The sequence below is a fragment of the Monopterus albus genome, unplaced genomic scaffold (genome assembly GCF_001952655.1).
Source record: "Monopterus albus unplaced genomic scaffold, M_albus_1.0 scaffold38.1, whole genome shotgun sequence".
Lineage (NCBI taxonomy): Eukaryota > Metazoa > Chordata > Actinopteri > Synbranchiformes > Synbranchidae > Monopterus > Monopterus albus.
The window spans coordinates 2,009,157-2,029,008 of NW_018127918.1; the positions used below are offsets into that span (position 1 = coordinate 2,009,157).

Here is a 19,852-nt window from a genome sequence, read left to right on the forward strand (position 1 = left end):
GTGTGTGTGTATATCTATATATATAGATATATACAAAACACATTCCCATGCATCCCAATAATTTTTTTCTGTGAATAGAGATAAAAATCAGGGTTGACATTACATTTTAATATAATGGGGAAAAAAAACCTGTCAGTGTTTCATCCTATGTCTCTGGTGTGCCTAGAAATGTGGCAAGTTTGGAGTGTGCTGTGAAGTCAGATTATTATACTGCTCATTATTTCACTCAAAGCAGCACTTAACTCATACAGCACATTTGTTTGTAATCCTATCTCTAAATGAATCATTTATCTCACAAATGCCAGCAGTCAAGTACTTTTACACTTACTTTTGAAGTTCCAGTGTAGAAGACATACATCCTAAATGTAAAAAAAAAAACAATGGAAACCCAGGAAAAATTGTTACATTCTTTATCCTGGTCTTTTACAGTTAATTAACTATTTTAGTCAAGTAATAGTGAATGCTGGGGGAACAAAATACTGAATATGCAGATGCAAAATGTCTGTCTGAAATGAAAGTGAATTGAACTGAATATATTAAATCTGTATTTTATATTCAGATGAGACAACAAGACAACCTGGCGAGCAGGGTCAGAGCCCTCCGGGCATCCACATTTCCAAGAGGCTACTGTTCTCAATAGTGCATGAAAAATCAGGTAAGACTGAGCTGAGCTGAGTTGTCTATGTGTCTGTAGATGTTGGCTTCACTTTAAAAGCATAACACAGGTGTATAGCTATAAAATGTTGTCACAAAGTTAACCTCTAATGTACTAACAAATTAACATCTGTAATCCCAGAGGAGGATTTTGCGCATTTTGTTTTACATCTGCTCTCTTGTGTCTTGCTTGGATTTGCAGGCTCACATGTACAGATTCCAAGCATTGTTAACTGAACTAAGGCTAAACTATACTAACCTTTAACATTAAGGGCTAAGCTAATAAGATGTCAGCAGTAATCCTTTAAGAAGATTGCACTGATTTACCCAGTTGGAATTGAGTAGCTGGAGATTAATTTCAGATCTGAAGCACAATAATGAAATCATGCTCATTTGAATGTTAAAGCTCCAGTTAACTTGAATTGTACATAAAGCACTGACAGGAGTTGTTATACTTCTTTTCTTGCAGAAAAATGGGACTCATTCATTCGGGAAACTGAAGACATCAACACATTGAGAGAATGTGTTCAGATCTTATTCAACAGCAGATATGGTGAGAAGAACCTCTCTTTGGATTTTGATGTATAGGGTATGATTCAGAAAGGTGTCGCTGCCTCCTCAAGCAATGCCTCATGCATAGTGATGATTCTCTGCATATCTAAGCATGTTGACGGATTGGGGTCACTGGTTTGGTTTGATCATCTTTTCCTCAGTGATAAACATGACACCTATTTGTAACCACAGTGTACTACAGAATTAATTCCTACCAAAAAATGTCTGAGGAACAGCGTAACCGGGAGAAAAATACAGCTGATTACAACTTTACCCTACTAAAATATTGCCTGGCTTTGTGACTTGGTGTTTACAAATAATCAGTGTACTTCTCCTGCATATACTTTGTGTCTACAAATTGGGGAAAACATTTTCACATTATGACTCATGGGATCTGTTTCCAGGACATTTTTTTAATCCAAGCCCACTGCTCAGTTATCATTTCCTTACAGTTTAATTTCTCATTTAGTTGGAATTATCTTCACTTCTGTAAACCTTTACATGGGCTGTGCATCTCACTGGGGGCTGCTTTTTCTTATGCAACAAATGTATCAAGCGGAATAAGAATCGCCATTACCTAGAGTTAAACTGGCTGCCTAAGTGCTAATCTTTCTTAGCATTACAGTGTATTTCTACAAAGCATGCTTGTTTACTGTTTTCTACCTCCAGCCGAGGCCCTGGGTCTAGATCACATGGTGCCTGTCCCCTACCGCAAAATAGCCTGTGATCCAGGGGCAGTGGAGATCATAGGCATCCCAGACCAGATCCCTTTTAAGAGACCCTGCACCTATGGAGTTCCCAAGCTCAAACGCATCCTGGATGAGCGTCATGGAATCCGCTTTATAGTCAAACGGTAAGAAATGCTTTAAGGCTTTAATTACCAGTGGGCAAAACTGGGGTTATTAAGTTGGTCTAGTTTTGATTTTGGGGTTTTTTCTTTGTTTTGTTTTGTTTTGTTTTTTTACTAATGATAGCATGATATACTGTTTGGGCAGACATAAATCTGATCTCATACATAGTATCTGTAATTTAAATGAGAAGATTATCTAAGAAACACAGTGCATGCTTTCATAACAGTCTAATTGAGTCTGATTTAGTCACTGAGTACAAATCATAATTTACCTGTTTGCAACTACATTATCATCCACCTCCACTTTACCAAGCCCCAGTATGGCATTGCTTCTAAAACTTTTATTTAGAAAAGCTCTCAGTAAGCAGCTGCCAGCTGTACCAGCCTATACCATCTGTCTGTTAAACACCTGGCTCCTTCAGCACTCTGTAGTCACACTGAGTGGTAAACCATTTCCATTCATGTCCCAGATGACTTCCCCTGCCAGCATGTTGCACTAACAACTCGTCCATCCATTTGTCTAAGCTAATTTAAATGACCCACCATACCTTGTTTAAGATAACACATCTTTAAACGAATCCTGCAGGCAGCTCATTAGTGTTAATACAATTAGGAAAGACTGGAAGTGTGATTAATTTAGAATTACATCACATCCCCATTGTCAGTGAGAGATGTTCAAGATGCAAGTCCTTTCTTTGGTATTACTTTTTTGACAGACTAAACCAACTGACTTAATTGTAATGGGTGGCTGCTTTAACTGAAACTAAAATGAAATTCTCATTTAAAGCCTCAGCTTTGCCTGTAACACCATATTACATGTAATAACAGCTCATTTTATTTCCCTGTTAGGAGCTGTTACATTTCAAAATGACTGGCAAATAGAGTAACACTTTCTGGGTTTAGTTAATTATGAAAATCTCATTGTATATTTTAAAACATGCTACAGGTGTGGCTTAAGGGAAGAGTATATGGTTGGTCAGTTTGTCTTTTGGCCCAGTAGTTAAATATCTTGACTTCAAATGGATAGATTTGGATAGATTGTGTAAGATTCTAGTAAATGAATTAGAGCTGTAGAGTGTCAATAAATAGTCACCTTATTTCCAGCTGGTAGTTTTGTAAGTTCAAAATGTTTTACAAATAAATGTGAGTAAACAAGACTGAAAGAAATTGTTTTGTCTAAAGATGAATTAAGATCACAGCAGGAGAAGAACGTCTCGGTGGCAGACGGAGCAGGAGCATGTGCCAGGAGGAGGGGGAAGCGGTCCATAATCGTACTTATTTTTAGTCAGATACAGTCAATGATAACAAAGGAACAACTCGATTACTTGAGATTTTGCCTAAGACTGATTGTTTACAGGGCAATTAATGTGCTTAAAGCTGGTAATGATGTGTTCCCCCACATGTACAGTGTTTGCATCATGATTTGTTCCCTGAGAGCTGAAACAGTCTTTAAGCTCAGTGACTAATGGCCTCTTTTTCTTTTTCGTATTCCAGAATGTTTGATGAAAGGATTTTCACTGGTAAGAGTGTGATTGATTTTGTTTTTGTTTTCATACAATTTCTCATGCATGAGTTGTGATTTGGCCTCGTTATTTAAAAACAGCTGATCTTGCTGATCTGTTGATTGTTGATGGGTTCTCATTACCAGTTTGTTTATATGCTTGGAAATCCGAGTGATAATATTGAAAAACTGTAATAGCAAAATGGGGGAAGGAATATTACTTTTATTTATATTTTTCAGAATAGTTTAGCCACCTTTTCTAGACTGACTTATGTATCTTCATGGGCTAAAATCATACATATGGTAGATTATATTGCATGATAAGTAGCATTCAAGTGATACAATCATCTGTAAAACAAAAAGGCTTTTTTAAAACCAAAATGTTTTGACTAATTCACCTGTTGCAACTCCATCCCTGCTGGCAGTATCATAGCGGCCAGTTACACATACTGTAGCTAAAACTATTGCAGTCTGATACAGTGGCCCCACAAAAGTTATTTTAGAGGTGTTGATTCAACCTAATGATCGCTGAGTGGTGTTGTTAATATTTATACACACTAGAGCCCCACCAGTAAATCAGACAGGCCAAAATATCAACAGTAGCTCATGTTTTGAAACTGTCACGACTCCAAAGTTTGTCCACCAGAGAGTAGTAGCAGGCTAATTTTTCCGCACAGTATTTTCATTTGTTTAAAAAACTGATTTAAGGGAGCCTAAAACTAATATCAGTCAGTATCATGTTATGAGATTTTTTTTTTTTCAGTCTCTAAAATCTTGTATTAGTCTAGCTATGGTTCACACAACTTTCAACTTTGACAGTTTTGAGTAAAAGTGATACAAAATTAAAGCAAAATTGGCTCCTTGCATAAATGTAGCATGTATTTTCATCAAAATGAAAAACAATCTATATCTTTTCAAAGGGAACTCTGGGTAAAACCTAATTGTTTTGGTAGGATTCCATATGCACATTATCTGGAACGCTGCCCAGAGATTTAGCTGTGTATTTGTCAGGATCTTTACAGTTAATCACAGTAACTGGCTAAGAGAAAACTGGCCTATCAGTTCTTTATTTATATGTTTACACCCCACAGATGTTTCCCAGTAATGAGATGCACTGTTTATTTGTATCCTGTCTTGTTTGTTGAAGCTGCTGGCAAGATTGCAAGGGAGGAGGGCAAGCATGACCTGGGCTCCCCGCCTGAAGACAGCTTCCATGACAGTCTAAGCATCCCGCCCACCACAGCCGAGCTGGTCAGCAATCCTCACAGCAGCAGGTCTGAGCACAGCCCACAGAGAAATTTAGCATGGCTCTGCAGACTTTGTTTATAATGTGGAAATATGAGCTTGTGGCATGCAGCCAATCTGTATGAGCTTTATAACAAAATGTAATCATAGTACAGACTGAATTTACCAGTTTAAATATACTGAGTTCTAGAATTTATCATACACATTGCTATTGTGACAGAAGTTGTAATAAACTCTAGTGACAGTCCTTTATTCATATTCTTATTTGTCCTGGATGTTTTTGGTCTTTATATCATTTGATTTTCCCTGTAATAGGCCTCTAGATTGTGTAAGCCAGTGAAAGAAACAGTAACACATCTTCCCAATAGATCATCTGTCCAGGATGCATTTATAAAGAATTATCTGCAGGCTACCTTAAGTCTCAGCAAAAGCTGTCACGTTGCCTGTTGGTGTGTAGTTTTTTTGGCTTTTCAGATGACACCAAATATAAAACAAATCTGCATGATTTAACAAAATTCATTAATTCATCCAAATATCTTTATATGGTAGGTAACTGATGTCTGGCCCATGGTTAAAGGGGTTAGCTGACCCAAGTCATATCAGAAAAATAAAAAGACATAACTAAGTTCGTCCAATGTGGTGATCACCTGCATGTGTTTTACTTTACTTCACAGATCAACAAGTGCTTGTGTCAGCCCACTGGCCGACTGTGAAGCAGGTATGTGCATTATAAAAACGCTTGTGGTCATTTTCTGTCTGAAGTAACAACATGTCTGAGTATCAAATGAAAATTTTAAAGCAATGTGAACAGTCTTTGGAAGTTTTTAAAGAAACTTCCCTTCAGTGTTTTGCAATCCACTCAGTTCAAACACGTTCTCTCACTGTTCAACCTCCGCAGGTCCTTCGGGAGATTGTGCTCCTTTGAAAAGGATTAAAACAGAGCCTCCAGATGGGGAGATAATTCAGATTACAGTGCCAGGTAAAGGGCCACACACTTGGCAGCCCTTTGGTTTGAAAATGGTTTGTCTTAAAATATAAACAGTATCCAGAAATGGGTTCTTAAACATTGTCAGACACATAAAACAGTTCTATGTTGTAAATATAAAACTTTGTCAGCACCTGCTGATGGAGTATGAGTATGAGGCTCTTACACCTCTTGATTGTCTTTATCTATAGTCCCTTCTCAAGCTGCAATCAATGCATAACTGAATTTTGCACACATCAGTAGCCAAAAAGCATGCACTGTAAAATCAGTACAGTGCTTATCAATGCTGAGAAGACAGTTTGATACAATTAAATTCTGGCATGTGTCTATTTTAACCCTCCTGTTAAGAACAGTCTCATTCACTGTATGGGAGACAATCCCAAAAGCTTCTCATTGCAAAGTGCTGTTACATGGTTGTGCACTGCTTTAAACAGAGGTGAAGATGTCTACTAGTATGGCATCTTCTTTATCAGTGTACCAATGTGGAATGGGCTCATTGTTGCCCCCAGTGGGAAACAACAGCTGCTGCTGCCACGGTTCTCAGCCGCTACAACACTACTTGGTTTTCACTGTATAAATTACTTTGTGGAAACACGAGCAGAACCGAGAATAAAGGGTTTTTTTTCTGGTTCGTACAAGTTCAGATTATAGGAGGTTTATGGGTCATTAGGATGAGCTGATTGTTCTGGCAAATAAACGTTGGGTAAACCTCCTCAAATGTGAAAAAAGTAGGCCATAGTTGCTTTACACTTGTCTCCCACACAGTGGATAGGACAGCGCCACACTGGGCTAGTTTTGGATTTGTCTAAAACCAGTGTAAGTATTACACGTTTTCAAGGTAAAAGCAGTAATACAGTAAATATTGAAATATCACGTTGAATCTTGGAAAAAGCTAGTAAAAAATGTGTTTGTCCAGATGCTGGTATGAGTGGGGAGGATCTCAGCGAGCCTGTGGCTGATCCTGTTACAGCTGCAACATGTCCAGCTTCATCCTCGCCCTCTGCTCCCCCAGTCCCCTCTGCTCCTTCTGCTCCTTCTGCTCCCCATCACCTGATGGAAAACCATGCAGGTAATGTCAGCCCCATCATCCTCACCTCCTTTTCATCTTGTCCTGGGCTACCAGCTCCACCAACAGCTTTACAGCCTGCCCGGTGCCATCTAGCACCCACTGCTGCCACTCCACACACTGGCTGTTTTTTCAGGAGCCAAATAAGCTGCAGCACGTATGAAACCACTTTTCTCAGATACTTTGTCTTCAGCCAAACCTCCTCAGCCACTAGTAGACACATCCCCAACCTTAAAAATCCCACCTCCCCAGCTTTGACCCACTGTAGCTTTCTCTCTTTCTCCAGTCTTACAAATACTTGCTCTTATCTGTGAAAGGCACCATGCATCAGCTGCTGCTGTTTGACTATGAGTCACTCTCTGACTCACCTTTTTCATATGTCGAACAAACTAAAACTTCCACTCTGTTCAATTTTTTTATCATTTCAGGTATTAAGACAGATGCATCGTGCACCTTTCACCTGTCTTCTAACCTGTTGCCCAGAACGATTAGTTAGTTATTGTATTAGTGAGACCAAAGTACTCCTCAAAGATCCTGTCAAGACTCCCAAATTCTCCCTCTGTCTTAACACTCAGCTCTCCCCTTTAAACCCTAGGTGAATAGAGTAAGCTAACCAAGAACATTTGAGTAGACTACACTCTCGTTCTAAACTGCAACAGCCTCATTTATCAGCTGTTAATAGGAATGGGTTAGTGTAGTCAAATTGCAAACAAACACAGTCTACCCGCTAGTCCTCACGTGTATCTAGCCAGGCACATAGTTTTGGTTTTATTTATCAAGATAATCTAGATAATCCACTAAACACACAGGCCCCAGTTTTCATAGGGACTTTTTCTTTAGAATCAGTTCCAAAGCAGAAGAAATTTTTAAATACAATTTTTTTTTTCATTGCTGTGAACACCACAAACAAAAATCCATTTACCTCCGCTATGTTGGGTGAACACAGATAAGTGAAAATTTCTATGTCAATAAATATATCTGAATTTCCGAATAGAGTTTGTTTATATTAATCAAATGAATATATAATAAATCCTTTTTAACATTTGTAGGCAGCGCTGTTACAGTGTTACAGAGAGTGACTAGTCTCCTCAGCTGGTCTTGGGTTTAGCACACGTTGCTTTCAGGAGGTCGTTTTATTTATTTTATTGATTTGATTGTGTTTTGTTTAAGTTTTCTTTTCTTTCACAAATGACCACTAAAGGAAAGACAATGAAGGTAAGTGCAGCAAACGTCACATTTGGTATTATTTGCTGTTATATGCTCTGTAGTGTAGTACTCAGATGTACTGTAGTGAAATAAAACGTTACTTAAAACATGACTTCTCTCTTTTTATTGTTGCTTATCATATTACTTAGTAAAGTGATATTATATCATTTTTTGTTCACTCACAGACCTGGGAACATAGAGTAACTGTAGTTCTACCTTTTTATATCAGAATTAACTTTAAGGTAGTGTCAGTACTTGATCAGATGAGCATTATGCTCAGTGCAGTGACCTGTGCTCTACTGCAGTACATTAAAACAGAGGAGCAATGGAAAAATGTTTAACTGCTCAGCTTGGGAATTTCTAATCACATTATTCTTGGAATATTTAATTTAAGTAACAGTTGTAAAATTCTATATAAATTGAATTCTGCATGCTTGAAAGCAGCTGCTCATGTTTTTCTTGCATCTTGCAGCTGAAGCTCTGCCACCCAGCGCGGTCACCCAGAGCATCAGAAGATCCTCTGAAGGTATTGGTGGGGGGTGGGGGTTCATCAGAGGCTGTTTATATGAATAACGTGATAGTTTGTTAAATCTAGTTCCTTGTCGCCTTGTTGTGGAGACAGACAATATATATAAGCACTTGTGGACTGATGAACTGTGAAATTATGTGAAATGGTTTTCAGTTATTTCTAAGCTCCCAAATTTGGCAACTAACATAAAAAATGAAAAACATCCTTAGGACTTAGTAAAACCTTGCATGGTTTGTTTATCTTGTCGTTACAGTAAAACTGATATCGATTGTATTTAGTTCAGGTGCAGTACAGTTGATTTGTGGCTTTTAGTCTCTTCTTCCTGAGAAATTATTTTTGACTTTGTTTTTTCAACTCCATTTTTGCACTTCTACCATTTCTCTTTCCCATGTCCATTTGTTATGGTCACTGGTGATTAATACACTACACAGACAGTTTGTCATTACCAGGTCAGTGTGGGAAAGGTGGAATTTATCACAGTAAAGTTGGTGAGGGGGAGAAGTAGTAATGTTCACAGGTGGGAAGCCTCCCACTAACTGAGCTGCCCTCTGGGTAATAAATCTCATCTGAAGTTCTCGGTGTGAATGTTTTGGTGTTTTCATTTGTTTGACTCATGCAGCAGGGAGTCTGGTGGAGGACATCGGTGAAATGATTCTTCAGCTTCGGAGACAAGTGGAGAGCCTCTTCAGCATTAAGTATGGTACGCCTCCTGTACTAGCAGAGCTTAACCCTCGTTCATGTGAAGGTTGGAAATGATGTCAGGCCACTTAATCTAGCAGGATAAAGACGACTCCTCATATACAGTATATCACAGAAGTGAGTACACCCCCTCACATTTTGTAAATATTTAAATATATCTTTTCATGTGATAACACTGAAGAAATGACACTTGGCTACAATATAAAGTAGTGAGTCTACAGCTTGTATAACAGTGTAAATGTGCTGTCCCCTCAAAATAACACAACACACAGCCATTAATGTCTAAACTGCTGGCAATAAAAGTGAGTACACCCCTAAGTGATAATGGCCAAATGGGGCCATGATGACGTCACGGAGCTGGTAGATGTTAAGAGACCTTGCGCACCTCCACCTTCCGTTTCAGGATGCCCCACAGATGCTCAATAGGGTTTAGGTCTGGAGACATGCTTGGCCAGTCCAAGGCCACTGCCTTGCTAAAGAAGCTGAGGGTAAAGGTGATGGTCTGGCCAAGCATGGAGGAGTGGAAGAGGACTCCAATGGCAACCTGTGAAGCTCTGGTGAATTCTCTGCCCAAGAAGGTTAAGGCAGTGCTGGAAAATAATGGTGGCCACACAAAATATTGACACTTTGGGCCCCATTTGGCCATTATCACTTAGGGGTGTACTCACTTTTATTGCCAGCAGTTTAGACATTAATGGCTGTGTGTTGTGTTATTTTGAGGGGACAGCACATTTACACTGTTATACAAGCTGAAGACTCACTACTTCACATTGTAGCCAAGTGTCATTTCTTCACTGTTGTCACATGAAAAGATATACTTAAATACTTACAAAATGTGAGGGGGTGTACTCACTTCTGTGATATACTGTACTCACCCTTTACCAATGTACAGAGTTTATAAGTTGTTGAATTTAACAGATTGGTATTGATCTGTAGTCGAACTTGCAGACAGTTTGTAAACAGGTTTTAGCCAGATTTTTGTGTTAATATTACTGATGTTTAAGATGGCCAAACCTACTAAACAGAGATCCAAATTGTAACAGACCAGAATTCTCCTAAAATTATACAGACTGTACCCGAACACATTCAGTGAAATAAGGTCTGTTCATCTATTTCTGCTATCGTCTCTTCATTAGCTGAAGCTTTGGGCCTCCCTGAACCAGCCAAGGTGCCCTACTCCAAGTTCCAGATGTACCCAGAGGATCTGTACATCACGGGGCTGCCCGAGGGGATCTCTCTCCGAAGGCCCAACTGTTTCGGAGCGGCCAAACTACGGAAGATCTTAGCTGCTAGCAGTCAGATCCAGTTTGTTATCAAAAGGTAAGACCAGATAAAGAAAATAAAGAAGTATGCCCCCTGAAGTGTGGCAATATAGTGTATATCACTCATATTAACAGTTTATTGTCTTTAGACAAGGAAGTGAAACTTTAACTTAGGGGGTAATTAAATCTTTTTGTCTACAGGCCTGAGCTGTTAACTGAGCAAGTAAAACAAGAGTTGCCTTCCATCCCTGTCTGTGATGCAGGTGTGTCTGTCTTATACTCTTTGTTGGAGGTGTTTGGCATCCATCATGTGTTTAAATTGTTTATTTGGCTCTTTTAGCAAGGCCTAGATGCATTAGGATTTTGTTCAGGGAAGAATGCTCCTAAACAAGCCATGTTATCAACTAACTCTATGCTGTAAGTGACACGTTTTCTGAAAAAGCCCTGCTCAAAACTGAAAGCCACTTTGTGCATGTCAGTCTCGTGAATCATTTGTTCATGTTATTAGAGCCATTTTTTGTCTGCATTAGTCATTTCTAAATCAGTAAATCTCAGGAGACTACAAAACAAAAGTGTGACCTCTAAATGGTTTTCCAAAGACCTGGACACCAAGGACACTGCGCCAGTGACAGAGGACACAGCAGCAATATCTAAGAGACCTGGATTCTCAGGTTTGCTCAGGTTTTTAATTTTCAATTTCAGTCGCTACTTTGAAGCTTAGATTTGATGCAGTCAGTTGTTTTAACATAAATCCGCTTTGTGTATTGACATATCACTGACTTTTACACCTAAAGAGCAAAAAGGCTAAAAAACTGCAGCCAACTTTAAAGCACTGGTCTCCAACACGTCACTTGTGAGCTGTCAGTAGGTAGTTTTGGACAGTGTTGCATTCAAACACGTCACTTGTGAGCTGTCTGTAGGTAGTTTTGGACAGTGTTGCATTAAGCCTTAAAAGTCGTCACTTAAATGAAATGATAAACATGTACAAGAAAAAAGGAGGTGCATTTCCATGGATTCAGTTAGTTGTGTAGTTGTGTTGTAGTCTGCAGCATGTTCAAGTCACACTTCTCACACTTCAGTAAAGTAAATAACACAACGCCAAATTCATCATCAGCTGTTGCTGTTTGCTACATACCATTGGATGTACTGCCAGCTGTCAGTGTTGGTTGTGTTGATAAGTAGCCCAAACTACAATAAGCAACTTTCCACTGTTTTTACAACATCTATAGTACATGGAATCTATGAAATAAGGTTTTGATATGTGAAATGAGTGCATACTGTATGAGCTTGGCAGTCTGATGTGATGACTGGTTTATTTTTGATGCAAAATGTTTTGGATATTAATATTTGATACTGTAACTGGTTACACAAAACAATTAGCTTATTCATCTGGTTTTGTTTGGAGATCTGTTTGAAAGTTTTGATGCAACATGTGAGTAAATTGAAAGTGTCTTCTGTCTCCAGAGTGCTTGGAGTCCAAACTGTCCAGGATCGATCTGGCCAACACACTGCGAGAGCAGGTCCAAGACCTATTCAACAGGAAGTATGGGGAGGCATTGGGCATCAAGTACCCTGTCCAAGTGCCTTACAAGAGGATCAAGAACAACCCGGACTCGGTCATCATCGAGGGCCTTCCCCCTGGAATCCCCTTCAGGAAGCCCTGCACCTTTGGCTCCCAGAACCTGGAGAGGATCTTGGCAGTTGCTGACAAAATCAGCTTTACCATCACCAGGTGGGAACTCCAGTCCTGTTTTCTGCCATTCTCAGTAACAATCTAGTTATTTGATAGGCATGTAATAGTAACCATTTGCCACTGCTACAATGTATAATTCACACCTAAGTCAGAAAGCAAACTGATGCACCTGAACCAGCAACAATCACCTGCTAGTTCTCTCATTTCGAAGGTGCCATTTTCACTCTGCTTGTTAGGTCGGACCAGAATTCCAAAACTCAAAACCTATCCGATTTATATTGATATGAAAATTTAAAAAAAAGATTCACATTTAGGAAACTGGGAGCCGTCTCTGGTAGGCTAGTGGTTAAGGCGTTTAGGAAACTGGAACCAGAGAATGTTTGGCATTTTACTTGATAAATAACTTGTACAATAATCCATTATCAAATTATAGACATTTCTGTGAGATAACAGAAATCTTGTTTAGTTGCTTTGACACTAGACATTTTTCATTTGTGTTTTTTTATCTAGCAATGTTAAGAAATTCTTTAAATAGCACCCTAAAACCTTTACGCTTTTGCAGGTAGAATGAGGACATTACCTCATGGTTGCCCAAAACTATAGTACCTTCATTATCATGAAAACAGATGACACCAGGCTTACATATTCCAGTGGACACGTTGCACACTTGCAGACAGAAGGACCAGTTTATTTTAGAAAATTAATTATTAAACAACTTTGTCCACAACTTTGATATATGTTTAGCACATTTACTGTTTTATCAAATCCTTTCATCCTCTGACAAGACCTGCTCATATCTATTTGTTTTATGCAGACCTTTTCAAGGACTCATTCCAAAACCAGGTAGGAGCAGAATATCATTTCTTTCATAAACTTTGCTTAATTAGCCATAATTTTATCACAGAGGACTAATATATCGGTCATCAATTTTACCAGCACCTCGGCGAGTCACTTTACTAAAGAAGGCCTACGCCTCGATAAGTGGTGAGTAAATAAATGGTTCCTAGCATCCTGGTTTTCCCCACTGTCGCTTCATCGGGACCTTTATTTTGGAAGCTGTCCATGACTGATTCTCTCCATCTGACAGATGATGATGATATTAACCGCATGGGAGAGAAAGTGGTTCTTCGAGAACAAGTCAAGGAACTCTTCAACAAGAAATATGGTAAATGGAGTTAGATTTTTATGCCATACATCAATATGGGTTTTTGTTAGCTTGAATATTAAAATGCCCATGGACTGTTTGTCACTTCTATAATCTAGTGTAAACATTTAGTCTGCATCATCATAATGTGTGTGGCTTGGCCAAGACTAGGTTATATGATTAGAAGTGTAGCATGGAGGATCATTACAATCCCTACACACATCTGCGTAACAGAAACATACGTTTACCACATAATTTCTGTGCTTTTTGACCGGTGGTACTTTTGACCCATGACCACTGTACTTTTGACCTGCCTCATGGTCAGGTTGGTGTCCAGGTGAACATCCAGTGGACTCTGTTCTCTATCATAATATCATGTTGTGTGTTTAGGTGAGGCTCTGGGCTTAGACCGCTCCGTCGTGGTCCCGTACAAGCTGATCCGTGGCAGTCCAGAGTCTGTCGAAGTTAGTGGCCTTCCAGACGATATCCCCTTCCGAAACCCCAACACCTACGACATTGTGTGCCTGGAGAAAATCCTTCAAGCCGCTGATAAAATAGCATTTAACATCAAGAGCCAGCTCCAGTGAGTGTGGAGATATGAATATTCAGCACCCTGTTAGCTGTATTACTTACTGTATTTCTAGTAAAGCTCATTATGGTTTATTTAGGGTCTGGATATAATCTAGCCCCTGAAGAAGAAATTGTCCACAGCAGCAAAAGTAAATAATGTGAAATAGCTGAAGCAGTTAAGCTATGATAAAAGAATGGAGGCAGAAAACCTAAATCATGGCTTTTTTCTGTTTATGTATGGAAGGAGTGCAGCCTGAACAGCAGGCTAATGCAGATTATCCTGTTGTTTTGAAATTGTACAAAAAAAAAGCATTTTGATTGCATTTCTGAATACATCAGCTGCTGCGTCACCTGTAATGACCCAGCAATTTTTTGTGCACACAGGCCTTTTGCAGAAATCTGTAGCCAGGCTTGTAACACAGGTAGGTGCTGCTCGATTTTCTTGTGTTTGTGGACATAGAGCTCTGTGCTGTAAAAAAAAGTAAAACCATGTGCTCTGTGTATCTAGTAGGAACAGACGCCTCCACCAATCGACGAAAGCGCAAGAGAGTCCAGGAGAGCAACCGAGCACCTGCCTCTTCTGACCAGGGGATAGGAGCCAATCAAATTCCAGTGATGGTACGTTTGAAAAGAAAAAATAAAGGCTTCTAAAGAACATCTGTTCCTTACTAGGATGTAATATGCTTGATAGTTCACTAACCTTAAGATCACATTTGTTCATAAAACCCACTTAAATGGTTTTTACAAAGATACTGGCATTCAGTATTTTCTTATCTGGGACTTGTTTTTAGGTAAGAACAGAATCTACACACACTCAGGAGCCCAAAGTAGCCCGGTGTCGTAGTCTTTAAAGTTTTGAAAGTAAGATTTAATTTGTGTGACCCTATTCTTTAAAGTAATTAAGTTAAGAGTTTGAAAATGTCTAGTGTTAAGGTGAGTTAAATATTCTTTAATCTGTTCCTGACTTATCTTTTCCATCACTTTAGAAACCACACTTAAAATTGAGACTGAGATGCAAGTAGGTCAAATACTTTTTTGCTACTTTTGTGTAAACTATTGAAACATTAAACAATTTGGGGCCATAAAAGGAAAGGAATGATTTTTTTTTTTTTTTTTTTACATTATGTTTTAGATTCTGTTGTGAGATGGCTTGAGGTGTATGAACAAGAGATTCTGCTCTGGCAAGTAAAAAGATAGGCCCATTATTTAGATCAGTGTTAACACTTACTGTCTGAACAAGGGCAAACTGAAAACTGTTTTAGTTGTTGTGATTGTACAAGTCAGAGGTGACAAAACTGACAAGTACAGGTCAGTAATCATTGCAAGGTTCACACTCTTAATTCCTGGCTTTTCAAGCAATGTGTCAAGTGCATGTGGCCACAAACAAGTCCCATATAAGTCAGCATATCTTAGAGAGCCAGTCATTCTGAGGACATAAATAGTCAATCATGAATAGCAGAATATCAACGCAACTGACTATGTCCAACATTCAGTCAGTGTTGATTTCTGCCCTTCATGCAGTTTGTGCGATCAGACCTAAGTGTCATAATGAGTTCATGTGAAACACCTTGTGGGATTGATCACCTGTGTCCTGATTGGTCCAGACTGAGGGTATATTTATGTCTGTACAATGACTTGTCTTTGTAAGACATGTCGATGATGATATATTGACTGGTACAGTCACATTTTGTTCATTTTTGTTGCACTTTATCACTTGTGCACATGCAAATTTTTTTAGACCGGTGCTCAAGATGGTGAAGCTGTATTTTTCAATTTATTTTTACAGTTTGTTGTAGTCAGATAAGACAACATTCTGATTTGCTTACAACAAAAAATTTGTTCCTTGCAGTTTTGCCCTTGTGAAAAGCCTCAATGGGTTTGTTTTATTTAGACCAGGTCTTAGGTAATAAACTCAATTTGAGTGGCAGTTTTTGGTGGCATGTGACTTTTGTTTTATACTTTATAATTTTATTTAGAAAAAAAAAATTTTTTTTATTTTTTTACAAAGTAGTTTGAACTACTTTTTCTGAGTAGCTTTAGTTAACCAAACTAGATTTCCCCTTAGGGCAGCTTTGCTGTGGTTCTTCGTTTGTTTAATTTAAAAAAATTAACAAGATGCTCAAAGTATCACAAAAACTCTTCATGATAAATAAAATCATTGCTCCTTTCACTTTTAAGCTTGAGATATTTTTACACAGCAGCTCTTTAAATGCTATTTTGTTACATTCTGCAATTAGATTGAAGGTAAATATTTTTTCCCCAGAAAACAGTGTTGAAACGTGTGCATGTGCCTTGTGTATGTCGCCGTGTTTAACTGCTGGAGCCTATTAAAGGTGTTCTTAACTGTCCATTGAGCCACTAGGGTGGCTAGTGAGAAGCCAGAATAACAACAGAAGCCCTGTAAGGCACCTTGGTGTCACATGAGAGGGGTAGAATAACAGAGAGGGACCACATCCTGTCCCATTTTCACTTGATTTACCAGACAATGTGTAAAAAAATGTAATTATTGGACCTTAAAAGCTGGTTTTGATGCACGGTCTACAACATTTGTACCAGTGAAAGCATGTTTGCCACCTTTCTGACCTAATTTCATTGTCTCTGTGTGCATGTGCCTGCAGCAGTGGCCCATGTACATGGTGGACTACAGTGGAGTGAATGTACAGGTCCCCGGGAAAGTAAATTACTTAAGGACAAACCCGGACTGCGGCAAAGGGATGAAAGGAGGAGTTTGTCCAAGTGATATTCGTGACTCTTCCACATGCAACACTAACACTTTGTCAGAGTGCTAAGACTAAACAGTCTCCAGACTGAATCTAGCGAGCTGAAGGTTCGACTCTGTGAGTGATATCCTGAGTTTTGAGGAACAATAGAATGTACGTGGATCAAAATGTTGCAGGGCAAAGCTGGACTTTTCTGTCTTGTGCAGCCACGTGGTGCCAGCAAGAGGCAGAAAACTCGGCTTTTTGTTTTCCTTCTAAAGTTGATCATGACACTGTTTTTCTTGTTTAGCAAAGCTAAAAACATTTATAAAGTCATGTTATTTGCCCTTGCGCTTATGAAGTATCCATCCACCGAGTCGTATTGTTGGATCCAGCATTTGGTTGCAATGTATTACTGACAAAAACTGTCTTTGATAGTGATCTGGTTCTATAATATTCAGATATTTGTACTTTTTATTTATTATATTTATTGAAATATAACATTATGTGCAGGGATGTAAATTACATTATTCTGTTATACAGCTCCTTGAGGAACTATCACAACACTAACAGATGCTACTAGTCACTCAGTAACTACACAATGATATTGAACTAAACGGCAGCAATGAAGTGTCTTAATTCGGTGCTGGGGTGACTCAAGCCATCAGAAATGAAATGACATAAAATGGACTTAAAGGTTTGCCCACAGGTGGAAGCTCTGCTCACAGTGGCAAGAGGCACCTGCAGTAAACAAGACCTTCAGTAAATAGCCTTTTTATGTTAGCACCACATTAACAATGTGTAAAATATCTCATATAAAGTCAGCCTGAATGTATCATGTAAAGGAAAGAATGGTATGTTATTCTGCGATGACTGTCTCTGGACTAATGCTATTTAATATGCTGTACCTTAACGCCAATTAGGCCTTTGAAATAAAATGTGTTGCCTTGCACTTTCACTTTGTTGGAGTTTGTTTTTGATGTGTTGCCCAATGTGTATTGTACAGGAAGTCAATGTCAGTGAGGCTGATTCAGAATCAAGACTGCTATTAACTAACTAGACAAATGCATTTCCTCAAGAAAATGGATGTGGATGCTGATTGCTGAAGAATTGCCCTGAAATTGCTGAAATCCATGACGGATGAGGTTCACATGCTCATAAACACCGAGTATGAAATAATAGAATAAAAGTGCAAATGTGTTCATTTGTAAAACATCTTGAGGCGACTTCTATCTGCTAATAAAAGCGTCTAGGTGAAAGGTGTGTTTGTACTTGCATGTGATTTTACCGTCAATGTGTGCACAGCAGATATTTTAGCGCTGGAGCCTGAAAAAGTTCAGCCGCTGTCTCGCACCGCCCCCTAGTGCGCATGTGCAGTGGACCCCAGAACGCGGAAGCAACCCCGGAAGAAAAACAAATTTGCCAGGCGTGCTCCATTCAGTGGGGAAAATACATCGAATAAATGAATGTATTAACGTTATGAAAAGATGTTCTCATAATACAGACATTGAAAAATTCCCTACCTTTTCCCCTTAATACATCCGTGGGAAGAAGTAGTAATTCCTAATGGAACTTAGAAAGCCCAGATGTGGTCACTGAACTCCCCCAGTGAGTCCATGTGCAGTATGTGTCTAAAAGGTTTAGGATTTTTTTTTTTTGTCTACTGCTCAGGGATGACTGGCTAGATTTGAACATATAGTTTATTCTGTTTTGATGTGGGTTTTAGACCTTTAGTCAAAGGCTTTACTGAACTGTCTACAGTTGCAACAAGTTTATTAAGCATTGATGCACTTTGCCTTGTTCTTTTATTTTCTTTTGCTGATCTCTTTAGTGATGAGTGTTTGAATGTCATTTCTTTACTATCAGTGTAGTCTATGTGATGGTAAGACTGGCACAGGCTACAAGTAGCACATAGCAACAAAAACATGTAACTTTACCCAATATTTTGTGTAATATTTATAGTGTTCTTCCAGTTGCCCTTACTGTTTTATTTACAGATCTTACACAAGTCAACTTTATAATTGTCTCCCATTACTTTCTCCAGAAGTCAGGGCACGAGGTGCCTCTCAACATGGTGGTTAATCCATAATGGGAAGCCATTATCTCTAATGGTCACTCAATCGTCATATAGCAGCATTGTGAGGCCCAGGATCCCCCCCCCCCTTATTCACTTTCCATGAGCCAGACGACTGGATCAAAGCATGAAGCAGCACTCTAATTCTGCACTCAGACACATTTAAGTCAGAGATGGAGCCAGGATTCATTTTGCCTCATTTCTTTATTGCAGATGCTGTTTTTAGTTTGTTTGTATACATGTCAAGACTCAGTTCAGGGACTGTACTGCAGTACTGAGAGCAGAATGTGAACAGAGGAGGAAAACTTGCAGTTTGCTCTCGGTGTCTCTGCGTCTTGTCCAGTCGAGGAATTCGATAACCTTGATTGTCACACAAAACTTTTCTTAACCAGAGCTTCCTTTTAAATCCCACTGGTCCTTTCCATTTGTTTAAGCAAAACGATTGAGGTCATCAAGCTGTAAATGAAGTAACTTTGTCCCTGTTCACACACGGCAACACAAACTAACATGTTAAGTGACAAAAAGAATGCCTGCAACACACTGCTGGGCAGTGACTGTAAGTCCAAACATGAAAAATCACCATGTGAATTCAATAGACATCTGTGAATCATACTACAGGTTAGTTGATAAAATGACAGATGGTCAAAATTAAAAGTAGTGTAAATGTAAAAAAACCAAACACTTTTAATCCCCTCTAACTGGCGTTTGTGATTTAGCTTTGTTTTATCAATTTTTTTTTATTTACAACAGCCAAGTATTGCCCTGTCTTAAACAGGCTAATGTATGTATACCCACTTTGCTACTAAGGTTTCATTGTGCTAAACACGTTTTAATTGTATAACTTCCCAATTTTAAAAACAAGTTACCTGCCCTTTATTCAGGAAATTACACAGCTCAGATAAAATGCACTGTCAGAACTAAAGTGCTTAATGAGGTTTTTATCCCCAGTGCAAGCTGCCATTCTCATGGTAACCTGACAGGGGGATAGAAATGAGGCTTTATGGATAAAAACAACAAAACAAAACAATCTATTTGTATAAGTTTGATAAATGAGGTTCAGGAGAAGAGGAGCCCCATTTTTCTGAGCTGTCCAGTGGAATATGTGATGTGCAGGAATGTGGTC

General features: G+C 38.9%; 1 protein-coding gene across 1 annotated transcript in view; it reads left to right on the forward strand.

The window, feature by feature from the left end:
* Nucleotides 1-17,601, forward strand: part of gtf2ird1 (GTF2I repeat domain containing 1) — a 27,176-nt gene extending 9,575 nt beyond the window's left edge. Inside the window, exons 7-27 of the mRNA XM_020598542.1 lie at nt 560-655; nt 1,124-1,207; nt 1,876-2,059; nt 3,551-3,576; nt 4,705-4,831; nt 5,477-5,520; nt 5,701-5,781; nt 6,704-6,856; nt 8,532-8,585; nt 9,208-9,288; nt 10,424-10,607; nt 10,751-10,812; nt 11,095-11,220; nt 12,014-12,281; nt 13,057-13,085; nt 13,179-13,226; nt 13,330-13,407; nt 13,777-13,969; nt 14,341-14,378; nt 14,465-14,574; nt 16,575-17,601. Coding sequence (XP_020454198.1) covers nt 560-655; nt 1,124-1,207; nt 1,876-2,059; nt 3,551-3,576; nt 4,705-4,831; nt 5,477-5,520; nt 5,701-5,781; nt 6,704-6,856; nt 8,532-8,585; nt 9,208-9,288; nt 10,424-10,607; nt 10,751-10,812; nt 11,095-11,220; nt 12,014-12,281; nt 13,057-13,085; nt 13,179-13,226; nt 13,330-13,407; nt 13,777-13,969; nt 14,341-14,378; nt 14,465-14,574; nt 16,575-16,745 — 2,237 coding nt within the window. The 3' untranslated portion in view covers nt 16,746-17,601. The remainder of the gene's footprint in view (nt 1-559; nt 656-1,123; nt 1,208-1,875; nt 2,060-3,550; nt 3,577-4,704; nt 4,832-5,476; nt 5,521-5,700; nt 5,782-6,703; nt 6,857-8,531; nt 8,586-9,207; nt 9,289-10,423; nt 10,608-10,750; nt 10,813-11,094; nt 11,221-12,013; nt 12,282-13,056; nt 13,086-13,178; nt 13,227-13,329; nt 13,408-13,776; nt 13,970-14,340; nt 14,379-14,464; nt 14,575-16,574) is intronic.
* Nucleotides 17,602-19,852: the final 2,251 nt, after the last annotated feature.